The following is a 22,196-nucleotide window of genomic DNA, read 5'->3' as shown; positions in this document are numbered from 1 at the left end:
CCCAGTCCTTGTAATTTCTACAAACTCTTCAGAGCCTTTCCCAGAACAGTTCTGTGTTCTCATCCTCCTAACTCCCATGTCATGTGAAAACACACAAACACACACACATACACACACCAAAAAAATCTGGTTTCATTTTCAAGATTAATCATAGGAAATAATTGTGTGAAACTCTTCCAGGGGAAATGTGGACAAATGTTCACTTATTCCAGAGAAGAAACTAGCAACAGATCAAAGTACAGATACTCCCAAAGTCCGATTTGACAAGCCAATACATTTTATTGGAGTTACAGGAATATGGGTGAGGGGTTATTTACATGAATAGAGGTGACTCAAAGACAGCTGCATCACCAAAGCCCACCCCATTGAGGGTAAAATCTCTCAAAGCTGGGAACTGGAGCACATGGCACAGCCTAGAGGCAGCTCAACAAATTTTAGGATGTCCTTTCCTGGTAGCACAGTGGGTCTGAGCCTTTTCCAGGCAGCTCAGATAGTCTGTTTCTTCCAGACAGTTCATTCTCTTGTTTTGTCTTCGCTGCTCAGTCTGAACTTCATCTAAACAGCGTGTATGTGACTGATTTCCTGCTGTCTTGATAGCTTCTGAGCATGCTTGTAGAGGGAGGAGCCTAAGTGAGTCTGCTCAGTTTCAGGGACTTCCTGAAACTATTCTGAGGTGTTCGTGTCCTCTGGAGCTTCCTTGCAGGGTAGAATGTTAGACTATGGAGTTGTTTTGCCTGTCTGTAAACATCTTGTATCTTGATGAGCATCCCTCCATGATGGAAGATTTTAATCACAGAAGAAATGGCTACAAAACAAGAACTCTAAAAAGGCCCAAGGAGGAGGAATGACGGCAGTAATGAAATTTTGAAAGCTGGAAAAAGAGATGAGTGGAGCACTTCAGAAAAACTGACCAACTCCAAAAGTAGTAGATTCTAAGCCAGCCCAGAGAAAAGCCCTGAGTCATCCTGACTCACCTTAGTAAACAGTGAGGATATTCAAGAACTGTCCTCTTTCCCTGGGCTCTCAGAATGTTGAGACTTCATTTGCCTGGGGCTGTAACTCATTGGTAGAGCAATCCGCTAACATACGTACACGAGGCCCCAGGTTCAAGCCGTAGTGCTGAAAGAGGGGAGTAAACTATTAACTTGGGGCTGCTTTGACTGTACTTTAGGGGGCAGGAACATATCTCAATTGGTAGAGTGAGTGCCAAATATGCACGAGGCTCTTAATTATATCTCCAGAACCATATAATAGGCATGTGGTGTATGCCTTTAACGGCACCACAGAGGTAGGAGCAAGAGAACTAGAATTCAGATTCATCATCGGCAACCTACCCTGCTTAGGCTACATGAGACTCTCTCATCAAGTAAACAAGCAAATTTAAAGAAAAAGGCCTAAAACTCCTGGCCTCAGGGGTCCTTCAACTGCCCATAATAAAGGTCTTACTTAACTCCTGCACCTGTACTCTTAGGTTCTCATCAAGTTCTTCATCTTTCGTTTTAAATAGGGTGAGAATAGCAGAAATCCCAAGCATCTGAGCTTATTACATGGGACACCTTTCAAGAGAAGGAGAAGTGGGGGCCCTGAAAGAGCCCTATGAGTTAGAGACAGGACAGCATGGGCGTCAGAAGTCAACACAAGCATGAAGTTAGAAAATAACAGAAGGATTTCCCCCAGAAACCCGAGTGAAAATGTGAAGGGAGAGAAATAAAGCAAAGAGAGTACAAAGTGAGGAGCCAGAAATCTAGTGGGTAAAAATCCAAAGCACAGGCATTAGATAAGGAACAAATAGAAAATAAAGGGGAGAGAGTGCCATCAAAGGAACAGCTCCAGAAAACTGCTTCTAACTGAAAGATCAACAGGGTCTTCTGGATGTGCGGAAGAGTGGGTGAAAACAGAACCAAAACAAGAAACGTAACTGAATTTTGGTACACTGACTTGGAAAGAGAAGATCCTGTTGGCTTCCAGAAAGGCTACAGAGAAACAGCCCAGCTACAGTCGAGCATGTAGATGGGTTTGAATCAACAGTTGCAAACGGCAGCTGAACCAGTGGAGTCAAGCATTCGGAATTACTCAGAAATGCTCATAAATTATTTCTACTTAGAAGTGCTCATAGCCATAGAACTGGAATAAAGATTTACCTTACACAAGAGTGATTTCAGTACTTCTCCCCATCAGGTAGCAGTTCTCAGAAAGCACAATAGATTTGTTTCCCAGAGCAAGAGATATTAGCCCATAGCAGAGCTCTTGACTGAAGCTTGAAACTCAGTCCCACATACAAAACAAAACCCAAACAAGACAGGGAAAATAAGAAAGAAGATAGTTTGAAAAAGAAGAACAGAAGGAAGTGAAAGGAACTCCCAGGGTGATCAGGAAGGGAGTTACTTTGACACTGGAAGAAGAGTGGATTCTTCTGAAGGGACTGGGAGAGAGATTTTTTTTTTTCAGGGAAGCCATATGTTAGAAATACGAGTATCTCAGGAGTAAGACGGAGGAGAGCATAAGAATTTTAAGACAGTGGGATAGTTCAATCAGAGGAGAAGCAAGCCTCCACTGGCTAGCTGGCACAGCTGGAAACTGCATATATATATATATCATCATAGTGATGTAACTGGTGATATATTACTGAGAAGGGAAATGGAGAGAGGGTGTGGGTGTGGCAGAGACAGGGAAGAAAAAAGATATTTCCATCTTTCCTGGCCTAAAGCTCTAGGGTCTAAACCAGCAATACGAAAAACAACAGTTCGGTGAACTACCTTAGAAACAGAGACACACTAAAATGAGCAGAGATGGAAGACAGTTAGTTGTCTCTGGGGTAAAGAACATGGAAGGGGTTGGTCATTGAGAAAAGGTCCTCGCTGCCAAGCCCAAAGACCTATGTTCAACCCCGAGGACTCACATGGTGGAAGGAGAGAACCAACTCCCCCAAGTTATATTTGACCTCCACACTCATGCTATGATATGTATGGTATATACACACAAATATGCATGCACACACATGTGCATTCAAGCACACACACACACACATATACTGAATAAATAAAATGTAAAAAAAATTAAACAAAAAATTAGGAAGAAGGTAGGAACCTCTCTTTTTTCCTTTCTTTCTTCTTTCCTTTTTTTAAAAAAAATAAAATCCTTATAGAGCTATTTGATTCTTTAAACAATGTGCATGTATAAATAATAAAAGACAGCTCTTTAAAATTTAAAATAAAGTCCTTAGGAATTTAAAGTAAAGGCAAAAATTTATGAGCAGAGCTGGCATGTAGTGTTGGGCTTTCCTTCATTTGGTTTTGCTTTTAGTGTATAAACTCTCATTTGAAGCCTCAAGTCAAGCACTGAAGAGGTAGAGTGAGGGCTAGCTGAGCAGGCAGGTATGCAACTCATATAGTAGAGAGCTTGTCCGGTGTGCATAAAGCCTTGGGTTCAGTCTCCAGCAGTGATACACTCAGTGTGGTGGTGCGTGCCAGTAATCCCAGCGCTGAGGAGGTAGAGGCAGGAGCCTCACAAGTTCAGAGCCATCTTCAGCTACATAGAAAGCTCATGATGAGCCTGGGCTACATAAAACACTGTCTCCCAAATGGAAAAAAAAATGCTATGGAGAGATGGCTCGGTGGTTTAGAGTTCATACTGATCTGACAGAGGTCTCAAATTTGGTTCCCAGAACCCGTGTTGGGTGGGTCACAATTACCTCTAATTCTAGCTCCAGAAGATCCCATACCCTCCTCCAGACTCAGCAAACACCTGCATTTACACGTGCATATAACCACACATGTGTACATAACTTTAAAAACAATAAAAATGAATCTTAAAAAAGACAAAATACCAGCAGGCTATTCTTTGGCTTGCAATGGAGTAAATTATACGCAAGGAGACTCCATTATCTTACTAACTATAATGTGGCCTCTAGGGAGACAATGAATGCTGGAAATTCAGCTGCTCCCTAATATTTTATATTCATCAATATTTTAATTAAATTTTAAAATTCTTCTAAAAATTTCACAATGAGTGTGTTTATGTTCTTCTACCTTAAATGTATTATTTTTATGTATTTGGGGACAGGTAGCACAAACCACGGTGGATATGAGGACATCAGAGGACACTTTGTGGAATTTTTCTCTCCTTCCACCTTTACAGGTGTTCCTGGGATGGAGCTCAAGTCTTCAGGCACATACTTTACCTGCAGAACCATCTTTCTGGCCGCAACAAATCAGTCTCATCATTTCTTCCATCCCCAATTTTATTTTTGAGACAAGAGTTTCGTGTCTCCCGGCCTGGTCTCTTACTCACTATATCGAGCTAAAGATGAACTTGAATTTCTTACCGATCTTCTTGCCTCCTTCTCCCAAGTGCTAGGATTACAAAAATATGGACCTTTATGCCCAGTTTTGTTTCTGCTTTTGAAGGGGGTTGTTTTTGTTTTTGTGCTCAAAGGGGAAAGACACCTTAACGATACAGGCGGAACATAAATTCTGGCTTTTCCTCGTAGATAATTATTTGTCACCGAAAAGGTTCCTATGAATTTGAACCTCCCTCTCTCTATTCCCTATCAGTCAGCAAACCAGATAACTGAAATCTTAGAGCATAACGGAGTGAGGATAGGTAAAGAGGGAAAAGGCTTGATGTCAGCGAGCCATTTACAATGAAGCCTTTGGGACCATGTTTCTTTCAGGGAATACAAGTCTTCTCCTAGCACAAAAAATGTAGGACAAAGTGCAATGGAACCACCCACACAGCTCCTCTGTGACATCCTTTGCAATGACATGGTGAACCATATGAATGGTTGAGATCCTGTGTAGCCTGGCATCACGGCCTTCATAACTGATACGTTCTGACCTAAGGTGCAGTCTGCTGTCTTCTTCCAGCTGAGACCTCATAGGAGGTCTGCATAGCTCTTATCTCTCTCCACTCACCATCCCTAACTCATTTATGGGGCGCACCCGGTCAAGACTGGTGATGCCAACTCAGCCCCACCTGTGATTCTCCAGTACCACAGGAAGAGCACAAGAGAAAGGGATAGCTCCAAATGGAATCATGGAGGCTAGGTTATCTGGTACCCTGGGCATGGGACGCAAGCTTGCCATCCTTGAACTTGGGAGGCTGGCAAAGGAGGACCTTGAGCTCAAGTCCAGCCTCATCTATGTAGTGAGACTTGACTTCAAATGAACAACCAACCAAATAAGCTGGAGGGAACAAAAGAGAGCCATTTGAATTTTTATCTCACTAGTAAACATCTACTAGTAAGTTCTCTAATCAACTAGTTGTATTAACTGTGCAACTCCCCAAACTAACAAGCTTCAGGCCACTGAGCATGTCTCTGTGTGCCTCTAAGTAACTCATCATCACTAGAGGATTGGTGAGGGTTTTTTGTTGTTGTTGTTGTTTTTTGTTTTTTGGTTTTGTTTTTTTTTTTTTTTTTTTGGAAAGGAAAGGTGTAAACACGAGGACCTGACTCATCCTATCAGATGAAGGAGTATCTTCTGAAATAGCCCAGTAAGCTCTTGCCCCACCTTGGCTTGAATGAAAAGAGTGTGAAGGAGCGCAGAACCTCTCAGGAAATTCATTCCAGGTTCATACTGCTTCTTTTTAATTCTTACATCTGAAATTGCTACAAAAATTCTCTTGTCTGCAAGCTAGAAGACCCACAGACCTGTAGTTGCTTTACCATAACAACTCGGGTTGCTTGTGCGATATTACTGGAAGCAGTTTCTTCTCTTAATCCTGCCACACTGTCTTTGTGATCATCTGAGACTTGATTTGTCCCGCATATTACGTGTCGAACAAAGGGCTTGGAAGTTATTAGATGTATCCTCTAACAGGGATAATTTCTTCCTGGGAGTCCCATTGCCTTTAACTCAGTAAAATGACACTTTGATGTCATTTACTTTCTAAAATGAAGCATTAGAACTCAATGAATTAAAATACGCATTCTCCCCCTCTTCCCTGTTTCTCTCAAGTCTTCTAATTGCTGCGGATCTATTTGTTTATATTAGGATGCAAGAACTGAAGTCTTCATAAAATGTCAGACCATCTAAATAATGTGAAACCTGCGAGAGAGGATAGCATGTCAGAGCTTAACGATGGAGAGGGCCGGAGATGGAGTTCAGTGGTGGTACACTGCCTAAAATGCACGAGGTTCTGGGTTCAATTCCCAGGAGGAGGAACGGGAAGAGGTATTACCCCAGCTTTGTGTAAATAAAGAGAGAGGCCCACACTAGGAAGTGCTCTGGACTTGTCTGTAACCTCTGCCTAAACCTTCCCAATGAGAAGGTACTTGCTGGCTTGTAGACTTTTTGTCCCTAGACCCATCCTCTTCTTTAGCACGGCAGAGTAGCTCCACCTCCAAGTGCAGCTACCACAGCTAGCTCCCCCTCCACACCTCCCCAAAGCTTTCCTCTGACCAGCCCAAAGGCTGGCTGTCAGTCCTTTATTTGTGTCTTACATACCAATAACTATCTAGGCTCCTGAACACTCAGTAAGTTTTAGCTTGTCAATATTCTCTTTGAACTGCAATGACCAAAACATGAAAAATAAACATAGCAATTTAAGTATTTCTCAAGTAATTCATTATTTTGCAGAATGAGTCAAATTTGGGAAGACCCAGGGAATCACTGCTTCAAAAGGGTGTATTTACAGAATGTTTCTCTCAGCTCCCGGGAGCCCATTTGGTGTGCCTCTCCATTGCTACCTCTTAGAGAGCCAATCCTCGCTAAGCCCTGACATACATTCGAGTTAAGTATTTCTTAGCATGACAGTCAGCTAACAATAAACTGAGAAATATTACTAAAAGTCTCTCTCAGAAACTCGGAAATCAAGTCCTTCAGGAGCAGAGTCTTGGGAACAAATATGGGGGCGGGCATTCCCATTTGGGATTAGATGAGAAGTTATTTGCCTTCCTCAGCTACTGAAAGATGCTTCTGTCTCTTCAAAATCAGGTCTATGTGTCTTTCTACAATATAATGCACATAGTTTTGCAGGATCTTTACTAACAAGAGGAACTGAGTTGAGACAAAAGCCTGGACCATTCAGACAAAATACTTTTCCAGCCTATTGAGGCTTTGATCAGTTTTGAAGGTCAAAAGCAAAAATTGCTGTCATGTTACATTCAATTGAGACTAAATTGTGCCTGTCTTTTAATATCACTGATCTGGAAGAAAGGAAGGACTGAAAGAAGGACAGGAGGGGAGGGGAGGGGAGAGGAGGGGAGGGGAAGGAAGAGAGAGAGAGGAGGACAGGGGAGGGGAGGGGAGGGGAGGGGAGGGGAGGAGAGGAGAGGAGAGGAGAGGAGAGGAGAGGAGAGGAGAGGAGAGGAGAGGAGAGGAGAGGAGGGGAGAAAATTTTGCTATCACTTTATTAACTACAATTCCAGGATTGGGGTGGTGTTGGTGAGAAAACTGCCTTGCTCCTATGTCTGGTTGCATTCATAGCTCTTCTCCTCCCAGCCATTCCAGGTCAGGATAGCTGGAAGTTACATCTTTCTAAGCAGATGATGCTCCTGAATCAGACCCCAGTTCCTGGGACTCCAAATTGTGCCCCAATCAGGAAGAGCTATTCTTAAACTGGAAGCTTCTCTGTTTACCCGCTTCTTCAAGACAAAAGCTCATGAAATGTCCTCACTCTGATCCTCAAGGATTTTCTGAAGGCAGAAAAGACAAATGCCTAGTGCTTTTGAGTCTGTGTTCACTGACTAATTTAAACTCTCCCTCTAGCTAGCTCCACATGGTATTTTTTTTTACCATTACTCTTAAAGATTCTTAGCAGTTGTTGTTTTTTTCTCCTAGGCTCTTGGCTCCATGCTTTTGTGTGAGCTATCTTTCTCTTATTATCAAATCACATTCCTCTAACCAAAGGGTTTGTTGGTTTGTTTGGTTGGTTGGTTTTTGTTTGGGTGTGTGTGTGTGTGTGTGTGTTTGTGTGTGTGCAAGCACACGTGTGTGTGTGTTACTGTAAAATATTTTCTGCAAACTACTTCCTTTAAATGGTTCTGTAAGGTTGTGGATGAGGTTTGGAAGTAGGGGTCTTGCCTGAAGAGTCTCTGCGTTTGAAAAAAAATATGGTCATTATCTGAACAGAAGAGGAGAGCTCTGAGCAGCAGCAGCAGCCACAACTTCACAGACTAAAGAAATGAGGATGGTGTTCTTATAAAGCTACAGGGGAAAACTGCAAGACAGGCATTGTTACCAGAGTAGCAAAAGGGAAGAACATAGGAAAAGAAGGGAACAGAGTCAAAGATCTGCGTCCTCGTTCAGCTGTTAGCTAGCCCAAATTTCATGGATACATTCTTAACTTTGTCAAGCCTCAGTTTCCCGACCTGTGCTTCACAGTTCCCTTGTCTAACTAGCAGGCACTCTTCAAAGTCCAAAGGCTGAGATTTAAGTGATAGCTTTGCCTCCTAAACGATGCAGACTGGGTAAAGCTCTTTCATCCACTTGGTTTTGTTTTGGTTTTGTTTTTAAAGTATCTCTCCATTTGTTACATTCGTAGTCTCAGAACTTTCACCTAGAGGAATTTGGAAATGCATCCCCTCGTTGGGGGAAAAAGATTAAATGCAACCCAAACTCAAACCACTGCAGTCTTGGTCATTGTTTATCTCTGCACCCGCCCGAGGGTGGGGAAGGCACCTGCTAAATTCCCGCCTTCCAGTCTTCCCGAACTCTCTAATCTAAAACCCACCAGAAGCCAAGGCAGACCCGAAACCGAAGTCCTCCTCCCCGCCCGGCTGCTAGTCGGAGAAGGGTCTTCACATACTTCATTAGCATAGTTTCACATTACAAAATACCCAAAGGCGGCGGTCCTGTCCGCGTCCGCGGTTTGCAGAGGCAAGATACCGTTTGGGGTGACCTTTTTCCACCTGGATGAGATTCATTAATCTCCATTAGTCAAATGATTGAAAACAGGAAAGTCGGGGTCGAGAATCTGCTAAGTAAAGGTCCTTGCTACCGAGGGATATAAGAAACTATCTGAGACAAGGGAGGTGGCGTGCTAGCTGAACCGGACAATGAACAATTCCGGAAACCCATGCTCCTTCCCATTTTTGCCCCGCAAGTCCTTTGTTATCTAAAGAGACTGCAGATCTAGTAAGAGAATAGAAGACCTTCCTGGGGCAAAGAAGAGGAGTGGAGGGGCAAGCGACAGCTTCAATGCCCCCCCCCCCACACACACACACACAGGTGCGCGCCCACAACCCCTTTTGCCTTAATTCGGAAAGCTGTAGAGTGTGCTCCTTGCCATCCTACGCCTTGCTAAAACACTGCACGGAGTGAGCGCGTCCATGAACAACCCGAAGACAACACTTTTAAAATCTCAGTAGCCTTTGGGACATGGAAGGGTTGCGGGACAAGTGCAACAAGTTCAGGAAACAGAAATTGAGCTGTGGATTTTCTCTGTCCACGATTCTGTCGGGGATGGAAATTGTGGGGTCCACCAGCGCCGCAAGCGCCCGGGACACCGAGCGCACCGATGATCACCGGGAAGGAAGAGGATGGAAGCGCAATCCGTAGAGGGGGATCGTCTAAGGATCTGAGTTAGAGATGTGGGGTCCGGGTAGGGGTGTGAGCAGAAATAGTGAAAAGTCTACGACAACTCTGTCAGGACACTGAAGGTTCAAAGGATCCGGCGTGGCTCTGCCTGGATCCCCGCATGACCGCAGCCACCTGGTCCCTTCATCTGCAGTCAACGGCACTGCTAAGGGAGAGCTACTGTCCAGGTGCAGAGACCGCGCGCGCCGGTACAGGGTGACAGAACTAGGGGACAACTGGCTGAGAAATGAGATTGGAGAGGTTCTGTATTGGCAGCGGGAGAAAAGCTCTGTCGAATTGTAGAACCGCGAACCCGGGTGCCAGTTTGGGCTACGACACTGGCCAGGCTCTGAAGACGCCGGGCACAGGAACCTGCGATCACACTGGTGTTTCCCGGCAGGGACAGAATGGGGTTTGGGAGGAAGCTTGGGGGTGGGTCGCGGGCGGCTGTAGGTTGATGAATGGACTGCGTCTGTCCTTCTTCCAGCCGGGTCGGCTGGAATAGAGTCTAGAGTCTCGGCGAGTCTTTCCGCCCCGCAAGGACATCATCTGGCCCCGCGACCTTCTCTCCCGGGTATCCCCAGCGCGGCCATTCAGAGGGCGTGCGGCCCTGAGCTGAGCTCGCCTTCGTCCCCAATGTCCACCTCGTCCTCCGGCTCAGTAAGCACGAAGGCGCCGGCGGGCAGACTCAGCCGAGCGTCGGCGACGGCGGCCTCTGGGGCATGGGGGCTGCCCTCGGGGCTCTCAGGCCCGTCTGCGGCTTTGGGTTCGTCTTGAGTCTTCCTCAATTGCTTTTTATGCTTCATCCGCCGGTTCTGGAACCACGTTTTCACCTAGTTTAGAAGATACAAACAAAATCATGTCATTCCTCAGACGCATGGTGACAGAGCTAAGACCTGGACGAATGGTGTTTAGGTGAAAAGGCCCTCTGTCTACTGAATTTAATTCGGTCCTAACGTTATGGTCCCCTTGAGTTTTTGGGAAAGTCGCACATTATCGTTTTAGGCTGAACGGGAACCTAAGGCTTCCAAGAGAGATTGCCTCAGAATAGTGATGAGGGTCAGCGGCGTGGAGAGTTATTAATAAGGGTAAGTGCTGCGTGCATAGGGTTTCCTTTATGAACCTGTGATGGAGACAACCGAATCCTGGGCCCAACAGACCTTGTGGACTGGAAGACAAGAATGGAATGAAGTGACTGGTTTTCCTTGGAGAGAGTATTAGTCTCCGCTCTGAATGACTAATGATTTCACAGCAAGACCATGAGAAGGAATAAAGGAAGGGGCTGGGAGGATGGATGAATAGGACAAAAGAGAAAAACTAAAGCGGACGCTTTAACTGCGGTGTGCTCAAGCCCTGGGGTACCTAGGAAGACTTGCAGCTGTGAATGGCACGGACTGAAATAAGTACATGGGGGGGGGGGCAGTGAAGAGGGATAAAGGAGCATAGAGTGGTGGTGTAAGCTGGTAATCCACACACGGAGGTTGAGGCAGAAAGATGGGGCTTTGCGCCACCCTGGGCTACACACGAGGAAACCCTTTCCAAAACAAAACAAAACAAAAAAACTGTTTAAGCTTCTCCAGAAACAAGAACCCTCTATCTCAGCTTGTCACCCGCTTAGTTGGAAGAGAAATAAAAATAACCATTAACTTGGAGGTAACAGTCGAATCACTCGAAGTGATTTTTCCTCCCAGTAGAGCCGGGTAGATAAATCTAATGTGAAAATTGGGTATAAATTCCTTCGGGTCTCGGGGATAACCTGGAAGGAGAGGGGAGAGGTACATTTTTATTCCATGGTTCTGGAACTGATCAGAGCTGAGAGGAGAAGAGCAGGACGCAGAATATGGGGCTTCCTCCCCTCTCCTGCCCACCTGAGTCTCGGAGAGGCTGAGGGCTGTGGCCAGCTCCACACGCTCTGGTGTCGACAGGTAGCGCTGGATTTCAAACCTTTTCTCCAGGCCGGAGAGCTGCGAGTCAGAAAACACGGTGCGAGCTTTGCGGCGGCGGCAGTGCTTCCCTGGCAGCTCCGCATGCTGCGGGTGCGGGAACAGCGCCGGGACCGGCACTCCTACAGAGACAAGAGCAGTTCGTTGGACAGAACCCGCAGACCCAGGAAGTAACTTCAGCCTCCCAATTTCACTCCACTCCGGTGCCCAGCATTTCCGGAACTCATGTCTCCTACTTGCCTCAAAGCTCCTGGAGCCCGTCTCTCTATAACTCTAGGACAGTGGGGAGGAGGATCGTAAAATAGCGCTTGAAGATCACTTCCTGGAAGACCATCCCAAAATACAAACAATAAACAAGTAAAACAGAAAAGAAAAATAGAGCAAAGATCCAGAGAGCTTTAAAAAAAAATCTTCGTGGGGAGACTTTCTCACAGTGCGCATCCAGTTATCTGTTGGGCCTGGCAAAGTTTTCTCGCGGAGTCCGATGGTACCGGAGCTGTCCACCCGCTTCCACCCAGATCTCTACAACACCGTGTGCTAGTCGGGTGCAATAGGCTGGATAGGACTTAGCCTTCTCAGCTCTGAAAAGCACCTTTCCCGGGTCGCCTTTACCCTTCCATCAACCAAACAAAACAGCGCAAAAAAAATGCTTATCCAGAGAAACTGTGGCTGGCGCTCGCCCCCGACATTTCCTTGTCAGTGGCAGGGTCGCCCTGGAGACCCTGTGTAGTCTGATCCTAAGCTTTTCCCTCCGACTTCAAGCCCCGTGAATCAGGAGAACTGAGGCGCCTTTTTCTGGTAATCAGAAGAGGATGCTTCCATTTCGCGATCCTCTCAGCTTTACTCAATGTTTTAGACACTCCAAGAATACAGGCTTCAGACACCAGTATCTACCAAGCTGTTTTAGCACCACGGATTTTGGGCAATACCAGCCCTGAGAGAAGAGTTCGTTCTCTGCCTTGCATCAAAGCCAGGGAGCAATGCAGACGTCGATGGGTACCTCAAAATCTTCTCCCTAACTTTACGCTTGAGAGTGGGTTTATACACTTTTCATTTTTTCTGAATCCCAGTGCCCACATTTCACACATTGCCTGCTCCCTTCCCTCAGATCCCACTGGAGCGAATTCACTATTGTGCTCAGCATTGAGAGTAGAATTTTTTTTCCTAGTCTAGCTGGAAAAAAAAATGTTAGGGAAGAAAGTGTGCATGTTGCCTAAGAGAAACGAACGAACCTACATGTTCCCCAGCATCTCCAGGCCCACTCCTACTTTCCCAGTCCCGACTCCTTGCCAAACTCTAAGCCTGAAATACTCTAACAACGGATCCCAGCAACTGGGCCAGAAGAAGGAAAGCCAAGCAGACTGACCATGAATTAAATGTTAAACCTTAGAAGCGAAGACGGTTCAAGAGCTGCAGCTCTCTTCTGATGTGAACCTTTCCTGCCAGTCTGAATCTTCTTTCCCTCAGACTACCCCAAGCCCTCCCTCACTTCCATGTCCTCTGCAGAATCAGCCAATATTCTTGACCCAACCTAGCCGAAGAGAACTGGCCAAGTGAAGCCTTTTCAGTCTCTGCACTGCAAAGTTCGGGGGCATTCCCTGGGACAAGATGACGGAGGACCTCCTTCTGAGATGGAAGAAGTTGGGGGGGGTGCTGAGAAATGAACAAGTTGGCCTGGAAGAGTGGAGTAAGATGGAGCACTTCCCACCAGGAATATGACCGCATCCATCCACTCCTGCTGCCTCTGCCCAGCCACAATCCCCTCAGTTGGCATGCCTCAGGGGAGCTCTCCTTCTCTCAGACAGGCCCCCAACCTTCTACTGTTGCAGAAGGAGGGAGGCCACCCCGCCAGATCTGGTCCCTGGGGGCTGTGCTAAAACAAAACAAAATAACCAACAAAACCCAGCTCCCCCTGTCTCTCCCCACTCCTGGGGGCTTCTGATACTTACCCGAGGTGGTCAGGAAATAAGGATGGTGGTGGTCCCCCTTATGCAGAGGGTGATGGGCATGAGGGGTGAGGAGGGTGGGTGTGGGCATAAGGGGGTAGCCATAGTCTAGCAAAGGCACCCTAGAGGCCAAAGAGCTCGCAAAGTGGTCAGGGGCCACCTCTCTCAGCGGCTTGGGCTTGTGTAGGAGAATGTCCTCTATGAAAAACGACGTGGGCCTCTGAGAAGATGCCGGATGGAGAGGGGAGGTGAAGTTGAGATTCATCTTGCGGAGCGCCTGTCACAGGGTGAGGGCCAGGACAAAGTGTAGAAGGCAGACAGCTTCGCAGCTGGCCTAGTCGAAAGCCCGCACCTGCTCCTGACCGCCTAGGCTCAGATCTCGGCTGCTCTACCGACCTGGGCTATCCCCGATGCTTGTCTTCTTGCCTCTCCAGCGCCTGGGTAGGTTGGTTCTGTGTGTTGGAAAATTGGCAGCTTGGAGAGGGGAGCCGAGAGAACCAATAGCGAGGCTGCGGAGGCAGAGGGGAGGGTGGGGTGGGCTCGGGGCGGGGCGGGGATCTGTCCGCGGTGCTGAATGAGCCTGGCCAAGCAGGGAACGCTGAGCTCAATGGGTTCGGTTCCTAGCAGGATTCTCAACCCCAATTTCTGCCCCTCCCCTGCAAGAACTGTTGTGGTCCGTCTTTTAAAAAGACTGAAAATGAATTTTTTTCGCCGTTGTTTAACAAGCAAGAATACCCAAAGAGTCCCAATAGCGTAGAATAAAGCACGTACTCAAGCATTTGGGCCTCTTTGGTTTTTAAAGAGTTTCAGAAACGGATAACAAAGAAGGAGAAAAGTGAAGAAACAACGGTGCAGACTGTCTGCTGCCATGCGGAGCTGCTAGAGTTGGGTTACATTGACAGGAGGGATGACTGAATTGTTGAGGGAAATAAAGATGCCGGTGAAAGATTCTTAACCTGGAATTTAGGGAGTGGATGAATCGGAGTGGGGGGTTCTATTTCTATCATCCAAATGACTTGGTCATTTAAAATCTGCCCGCAGTCACCTTTGCTGTCACCCCCGCCCCATGTTGCTCTTCACTTCACTCAAATGTTGTCGGTTTTTTGTTTTTGTTTTTGTTTTGCTATTTCTGCTATTTCTGCCACAGTCTTCCCCCTTCACTGCATTAGATTTTATCCCCTGTCTCTCTCCCCTGCCTCTTTCTTTACTCTTCTTTCCAATCCTTTCCCCCCCCCGTTTGTCTTTTTCTAATCTGTCACATTTATTTCCCTGGAGTCAATTTGCTAAAATTAAGGTGATCATCTACAGCACAGCAGGAGTAATTTGGGCTCGCATCTCTGAAAATTGCTCTAATTATTGATGTTAAACTCGGGGAAATTAAAAGAAGCCACTTCTCTTCCATCTCCCAATTTTTAAGCTCTAATTTGTTGATATCTAGTCGTCATCACAATTCCAATCACTACTGCTAATAGCAAAAGTGTCTTAACAGAGACTGAATCCTCACAACCCATGCTATTAGATAATTAGAGGAGGTGCTGCAAAGTCAAGTGTTGATCCTCGGGCGCTGCAGTAGGATTTCCATCTGATCTAGCAGGTAGAACAAATTAATTACCAGAATCAATTAGGCCCCAAACTTCAGGCCTCCTGGAAGTGGACGTGTCCTATTCCACACGGACACAATGGTAACCAGATAGGAGAGGAAGCAAAAGAAAGCGTGGCAGGGAGATGGTGAAATGAGATCTTGGTAAGCAGGCATGTAAATGAAGTCGGAACTGTCTCTCTTTGTCTGATAGGCGACTTGTGTTTTAAAGTTTGTAATAGTAGGAAGAGAAGGCGGGAGAGGAAATGATCACCGAAAGGGAGACGGTAGAGTTTACAGAAGTTCCCTGACCATTTGTCCTGGCCGAGTCATCGCTTATGGTACTGAGGGAGAGGCAGAAAAATCTTGATAGGGTGCTGAGGTGACGGTCCACACAATGGAAGTTCATCGATCTCTACTCTCGGGTGAATGTATCAAATGGATATCAGTCATCTACATGTAGTAAATGAATCTCAGTCTATTCTGTCTCCAAGGCTGGCAGGCTATTGTGGGGCGGGAGCTTTACAACCAGACTTTAGTGGGTGTCAGTTTCAGTCCTTGACCTGGGTTTCCAGCCACTGTACAGATCCTCGCCCGGCCTCCGGGGGGCGGGCTTTCAGCTTCCTTGGGTCAGAGACTAACTTGTACCTTGCAAACTGAATGTCACTTGGGGGACAGGATTAGTTGAAACGTCCTTGAGTGCCAGTCTTTGAGCGACGACACAGAGAACTCTTCCTTACACAGCTCTGAGGAGTGCTCGATGAATCGCAGGAGAAAGGAAGAGTAGTAGACTACCTTCTCGGTCTTTTGGTTCTTTGGTGTCAGACAACCTTTATAGCCTGACACAGACTCCGCTCAGGCTAAGGCTCTCCCCGGGACACAAGCTGCGATAGGGAAAAGGGTGGCGGCGGCGGCGGCGGCGGAGGCTAGCCGAGAACAGAGCTGCTCGTGGAGAGAGACTGGAAGACGTTTTCCTGGGAAATCCGGCCGTATGGGCTCTGCCTCTTTAGGTCGCTATAGGAACCTAAGAAGTTAGAGCCCAGAGAGGAAACCCGGTCGCTGGGAAAGGTCTAAGACCTGGGGTGCCGGCGTCTTTCCCTATCGGATTAGCATAGCCGATTAGCGCCGCTAGAGAACAAGGCTAGGAGGCTGGATGAGTACCGCCCTAGACGCCAGGACCGAAAGAGACCCTGAGGACTCTAGGCATCCTCGGTGCCGCCACCACCCTTATCCATGACAGAGATCCTCTCTCCTCCGGTTCCAGACACATAGCAGCCAGGGACCCTGTGAGGCCTCAGCCCAGTGCGCCAAAGGGAGAAAACGCGGATGCGGACTGCGTGAGGATAGTTGGTCCTCATAGGTTTCTGATCCCTCCCTGGCCTCAGGTTCCAGGCCGAGCTACGTCCTAGATCCTAGAGAAAATCCTGAGGCAAGGAATGCCTTAAAGTTTCTCCCGCTGACCGATTCCTTGAGCAGAACCCCGCGAAAACGCTAGAGTGACCAAAACCAGCTCTGGCCCAGTCCTACAAGGGCTCTGGGGTGAATGCAGGGCACAGGGTATCCAACCCCTCCAGGTCTCAGTCCTGGCTTGTTCTAAGGTAAGGGAGTGCGTATTGCAATTGGTAGCTCAATTACACACGCGTCACTCCCTACCTTCCAACTCCACCCCTCTCGGGCCCAGGACAGCCTGGGTAACTAAGTCAGCATTAGATTTTAGATAGGGGATAAAGATTACAAGCCGCAGGGAAACAATTTCTCTTTAAAACAATAGCAACAACCTCTCCCCCCAAAAAAACAGCAGATGTGTCACGGTCTAGTCTAACCCTGAAGCCTAGAACAGTGTTTTTCAATAATAGAGTGTGACCCACACAGACCATTTTAAATTCTACTTGTAAAATTTTAAAACCAGGCCTGATGGTGCCCTGCCTTCAAGACCTCAATCCGAGCACCAGGGAAACAAAGGCAGGCAGTTTCAGTGCTTTTGAGACCAACCTGGTCTGCACAGCAGGTTCCAGGACAACCACAGATATACAGAGAATTCCCAATTTAAAAAAAAAAATTAAAACAGGGAAATATTTGTATCCTGTATTTAGTCCCAATATGCCCCAAATATTAATATTCAACACATGATCAATATAAATACTATTTGCATATTTTTTCATACTAAATTTTTGTTTTTTCTTTAGGCAGGGTCTCCTGTAGTCTTGATTGGTTTTGAACTCAATATGCAGCCAAGAATGACCTTGAACTCTTGATCATCACTAGTTCCGGGATTACAGGCACCGTGCCAGGCTTCCCACTAAACCGAGTGTGTATTTGGCATTTCTTGCACATCTCAGCTGACACTGGCTCTTTCAAGGGCTCAGTAGCCATGCTGGGTTTGAGGCTCCTGTATTGTGCAGCACCCCTATAATTCACCACCACCCCCTCTTTTACTTCTTCCAAATGTAGACAGACACACGGGAAAAATAAAAAGTAGTTGCTGCAACCAGCCTAACACATGCTCAAGGTTTACCCTTCTCCATTCACCGCAATGTTTAATTTCTGTGAGAATCCACTGACCGTCTGCTATTCAAAGGCTCCTTTCTCCAAGTCTTGGGAAGTTTCATAAATGCATCCATATTTCATTTTATTTTATTCTCATTCACTTGGTCAAAAAAATCTGTCACTCAGGAGAAGAAAGCTGTAGCCATAAGGCTGACACAAATCCAGATCCTATGTGCTGCCCAGATTAAAAGAATACAGCAACAACCGTAAATACTAAAGATCAAATGATCGTCTCTCCCCCATCTAGGAGTCAATGACATTCTTGCTTGGGTTTTAGCTGGAGAATCGTTAATTTAAAGAGAGAAAAGACATGCTTTTCAGGGACCAGATAATTAGCCAGGCCCTCTCTTTTATGTCAGCCTCATCTAAAACTGCCAGCTGAGGTGGGACTTAGTTTCCCCAAAAGATGGCCCTATTGATGATCAAAGGAAGGACTGGTTCCATTAGCCAAGTTGCCTTCAAAATAAAGGGGATATGTATTTGAGCAGGATCCGAGTAACACACTTTACTCGTAACAGTTTGTATTGTATTGCTTGTCGTCTGTTTCAGCCGACCTTCTGTCTGGGTACTTTATTTTAAGCACTACCAAAGTGGATGACTCTTCTACAAAAAGAACAGGAGTCGCTGGCTGCTTCTAGCAAATGCATCTTCAAAACAAATGCTTTTCTACAGGAAATTAGGATGTGTACCCTCGTGAGACACACATTCAAAGATGTGATATTGAGAACCCGGCATTTCTAATGTGGCAAGGACTAAAGCCACCCTGGTTGCTCAATTCGGAGGTGGGGTGATCTGCAAGGCTAAGAGCTTCCATTTCTCTCCTGAAGTTCTCAATGCGCTCTTTGGCTATCTCAAATTAAAACACGCTTCGTGATCTATTAGAAAGGGGAACTTGGAAGAGAGAATCGGTTTCAAATGTGAGAAAGCCGATGTCATTTCTTAACGCTCTGAAAGATACACAATGGAATGAGAATGACTTTTAATCTATCTCTTACTAGCTCTACATTTCTCCATCAGACTCAAAAGAGTACCCAAATATATTACTATGTGGGTGGTTGGGATGATAAGTTAAAAAAAAAAAAGTCAGGCAGTGGTGGCACCTGCCTTTATTCCCAGCACTTGGGATGCAGAGGCAGGCAGATCTCTGTGAGTTCAAAGTCAGCCTGGTCTACAAGTTCCAGGACAGCTAGGACTACACAGAGAATCCCTGTGTTAAAAAACAAACCAAACAAACAAACTAAAAACCTTTTATATATTTATATACCCTATTATGCTAGGCATGATGGTGCAGGCCTGTAATTCCAGCCTTTAGGAGGTGGTGACAGAAGGCCTGGGAATTTTAAGGCCAGCCTCAGATAGTTAGGGAGCTTGAGACCAGCCTGGGTTTAATGAGATGCTATCTCAAAAATACAACTGAGTTCTGCAAACAGCTTTCACAAGACAAACTGCTAACCATATTACTAAATTATATAGGTCTCGTTTTTAAAAAGAGTTAACTATTTTTAATTGTGCATGTGCCAGCATGTGGGTACTAAGAGAACCCATGGCTGGCAGAGGTATCAGATCCTTTGGGGCTAGATAGAGTTACAGGAGGTTGTGAATCATGCTATGTGGGTGCTGGGAACAAAACTGGCTCTGTGACAGAACAGTTTGTGCTCTGAACACTGAGCCATCTCTCTAGCCCAAAGATGCTTCTCACTTATTTGGGTTTGTATGATATATAGTCATATGTGTGTGGTGATATTTAATTTATATTTTAATAAATAAAGCTTGCCTGAAGATCAGAGAGTAAAATAGCTCCACTGGTCAGCCTCATAGACCAGGTAGTCTTTAATCCCAGTAGCCACACTAGTTTGCCATAGAAACAGAGCGGTGCATGCCTCTAATCCCAGTGGTGCACTCCTTTAATCCCAGCCCTTGAGAGAAATATAGGACAGGGGGAGACAGCTCACAGACACAGTCTCATTCTGAGATTCCTGGAGGAAGGATCACCATTTCAGACTGAGGTAGAGGCTGGTTGTTTTGCTTTCCTGACCCTCAGGTTAGCTTTATTTATTAAAATACAAATGAAATATCACTACATATGTGTGTTTATTTTCATAGTTAGTAAGTCTCTGGTATATAAGACCCTTTTAAATTCTTTCATTAGGAAGAGAGATAAACTTGTGAATATTTCCCAAAAGAGATTCGTGCCTAGAGGTAGATATTTGGTACATTTTTTATTAAAATTGCTTAGTTATTTGTAAGTTGATGATTAAGAAATGACATCACTGTTTGTTAAACCAAGTTCATTTTTATTCCTTTAACTCTTGTTGATACTAGATAAAGAAAGGAAATACAGATTTCATCACTCTAAAGGGATAATATTGAATTTGTTTTCCAATGACCACAAAGATATATAATTCTAAAATAGGAAACAGAAGAGAAAATATTGAAGAAGCAATGTTCAATAAAATTAAAACAAACCTGGTGGCTTTAATTCCAGGACTCCAGAGGTAGAAACATACGCGTCTTTAATCTCAAGACTTCAGAGGGAGAAACAAGTGGATCTCTATGAGTCTGAGGCCAGCCTGGTCTACATAGTGAATTCCAAGAGAGCCAGGGCTACTTAGAGAGATGCTGGCTTAAAGTCAATCAACCAGAAGATAATTAATACAGCTAAAACAAGGCAGGATATTGTGTGTGTGAAACATAAAAATTAAAAAGCCACTAAGACAAGCTGTGTTGGTTTTCTAAAATTCTACATAACAAAAACCTTAAGCAGCATAAAAAAAGTCAACCACAAACAGGAAGAAAGTACTTGTGATTCATCAGAGGGCTTTACTATGTGTAAATTCCTGAGTCAGTAGGAAGATACAGATGTGTGTGTGTGTCTGTATTTGTGTTTTGTTGTTGTTGTTGCTGTTTTGGAAACAGGGGTCCCTCTGTGTATCCCAGGCTGGCTTTGAACTTATTCTGAGGCCAGGATTGGCCTCAGATTCTCAGTCCCCATGCTAAGAATACTAACATGTACCACCACACCTGGCTCGAGTATATTTTTTTATTTTCGATTATGTATGTATGTATATGCATGTACATGTGAGTAAAGATATTTAGAAGACTGGAATATGGTATCAGATTCCCAGAAGTTACAGTGACTGTGAACCTCCAGACATGGGAACTGAACTCAGGTCCTCTAGAAGAGCAGTATGTACACTTAACCTCTGAGCTATCTCTGCAGTCAAAGAGTAGAATTTTAAAATGGAAAAGGGATAAAAAGAAACAGTACACACATACACAAACACATACAAACACAAACACACATATACGCACATACATACTCCAAACATTTGAAAAGATGCAAACAGAAATAATATTACCCAGTCACGCCAGCACACTCTTGTAATCCCAACATTCAAGAGGCTGAAAGGGGTAGATTATGAATTTGAGGCTAACCTGAGCTGCTTAGTAAGACTACCTCAAAAAAAAAAAAAAAAAGAAAAAAAAAGAAAAAATTTTAAAGTGAAATTAAAAGCATTAAGAAAAATCTTCTACCTACTTTTTTTTTTAAACATACGTTTCTTTTGTGGGGAGGAGGCAAGCAACAGGGCTCTCTTGGGGCAGTAAATGGCATCTTTCAAGGGCCTGTTTTCTCCTTTCGCCATATGGATTCCGGGAACGGAACTCTGATAGTCAGGTGTGAAGGCATGTGCCTTAAAGCTCTGAGCTGCCATGCTGGTCCCCATCTAACAAATCTTCAAAATGAAAAACCAACTCAAGAATTCTGCTGATGAATCCGTGGGAAGTGCTTACTCTCTTGCATTCATGCAAGGATTTCAAACTCTTCAATGAAGAACAACTTGATAATAACAAAATTATCAGTCCTTACAGATATTTATACCCCCCCCACACACACACACACTGTGGGCTGCAAACTATGGCTAAATTGCAGAAATGAAATGAAAGGAGCACAAAGATACATGGCTAAGTGAAAAAAATCAAAAAACAAATATTAACTTTGGTTTTCAAAGAGGGGAGGAAGAGAAAATAAGTGTGATTACCTCTGTTTGTATCACTTGGAGAGATGCATAAGACACTCACATGAGTGGCCGCTAGGGACCAACCTAGGTGTTGGGAACTCAGTGAGGATTAAGTGTTTCCCCTCTGCACCTTTTGAACCTTTCAAGAATAAGGCATAAAATATATGAAATTTGCAAAAAGTGAAAAACACAGAAAAAGGATGATTTTACTTTATTGCAAAGACTCAAATCAAAATGGACTACATTTTATATTATGATTTTCCTGCCATCTATGTAAATTATTGGTCCCAATTTAGGACACAGTTATGTTTAACTAAACATACTCATCAGTGAGGACCATGGAACTCTTGCTTTTGTATGCATCATCTGTGATTTCACAGAGCTAACACCCTCTTGCCCCCAGACATATATAAATAGGGATAATACCACCTAACAGAGTCTGTAACAGAAGTTTTATAATAGGTGTGGTGGTAAAATCCCAGCCCTTGAGAGGTAGAAAAGGACCAGAAGTCCAAAGTCATCTTCAGCTGCGTGGGCAAGTTCCAGGCCAGCCTGGGCTACATGAAACACTGTCTCCAAAATAATAAAATAAAATAATTTTTTACTATCCCAGGAATAGCTCTTTGGGTAATAGGATGAGTTTC

At 45.0% G+C, this 22,196-nt stretch overlaps 1 protein-coding gene across 1 annotated transcript; it reads right to left on the bottom strand.

Moving 5' to 3' along the window:
- Positions 1 to 10,111: 10,111 nt before the first annotated feature.
- On the bottom strand, positions 10,112 to 13,672 carry Bsx (brain specific homeobox). The gene is made up of 3 exons (XM_057766204.1): positions 13,411 to 13,672; positions 11,387 to 11,583; positions 10,112 to 10,351 (listed from the first exon to the last, which is right to left on the bottom strand). Exons 1-3 carry the CDS (start codon positions 13,670 to 13,672, stop codon positions 10,112 to 10,114), a joined length of 699 nt encoding a protein of 232 aa, XP_057622187.1.
- Between the last annotated feature and the right edge of the window lie 8,524 nt (positions 13,673 to 22,196).

The sequence above is a fragment of the Chionomys nivalis genome, chromosome 4 (genome assembly GCF_950005125.1).
Source record: "Chionomys nivalis chromosome 4, mChiNiv1.1, whole genome shotgun sequence".
NCBI lineage: Eukaryota > Metazoa > Chordata > Mammalia > Rodentia > Cricetidae > Chionomys > Chionomys nivalis.
Note: the sequence above shows the minus strand (reverse complement) of the source record. Positions and strands in the feature narration are given on the sequence as shown.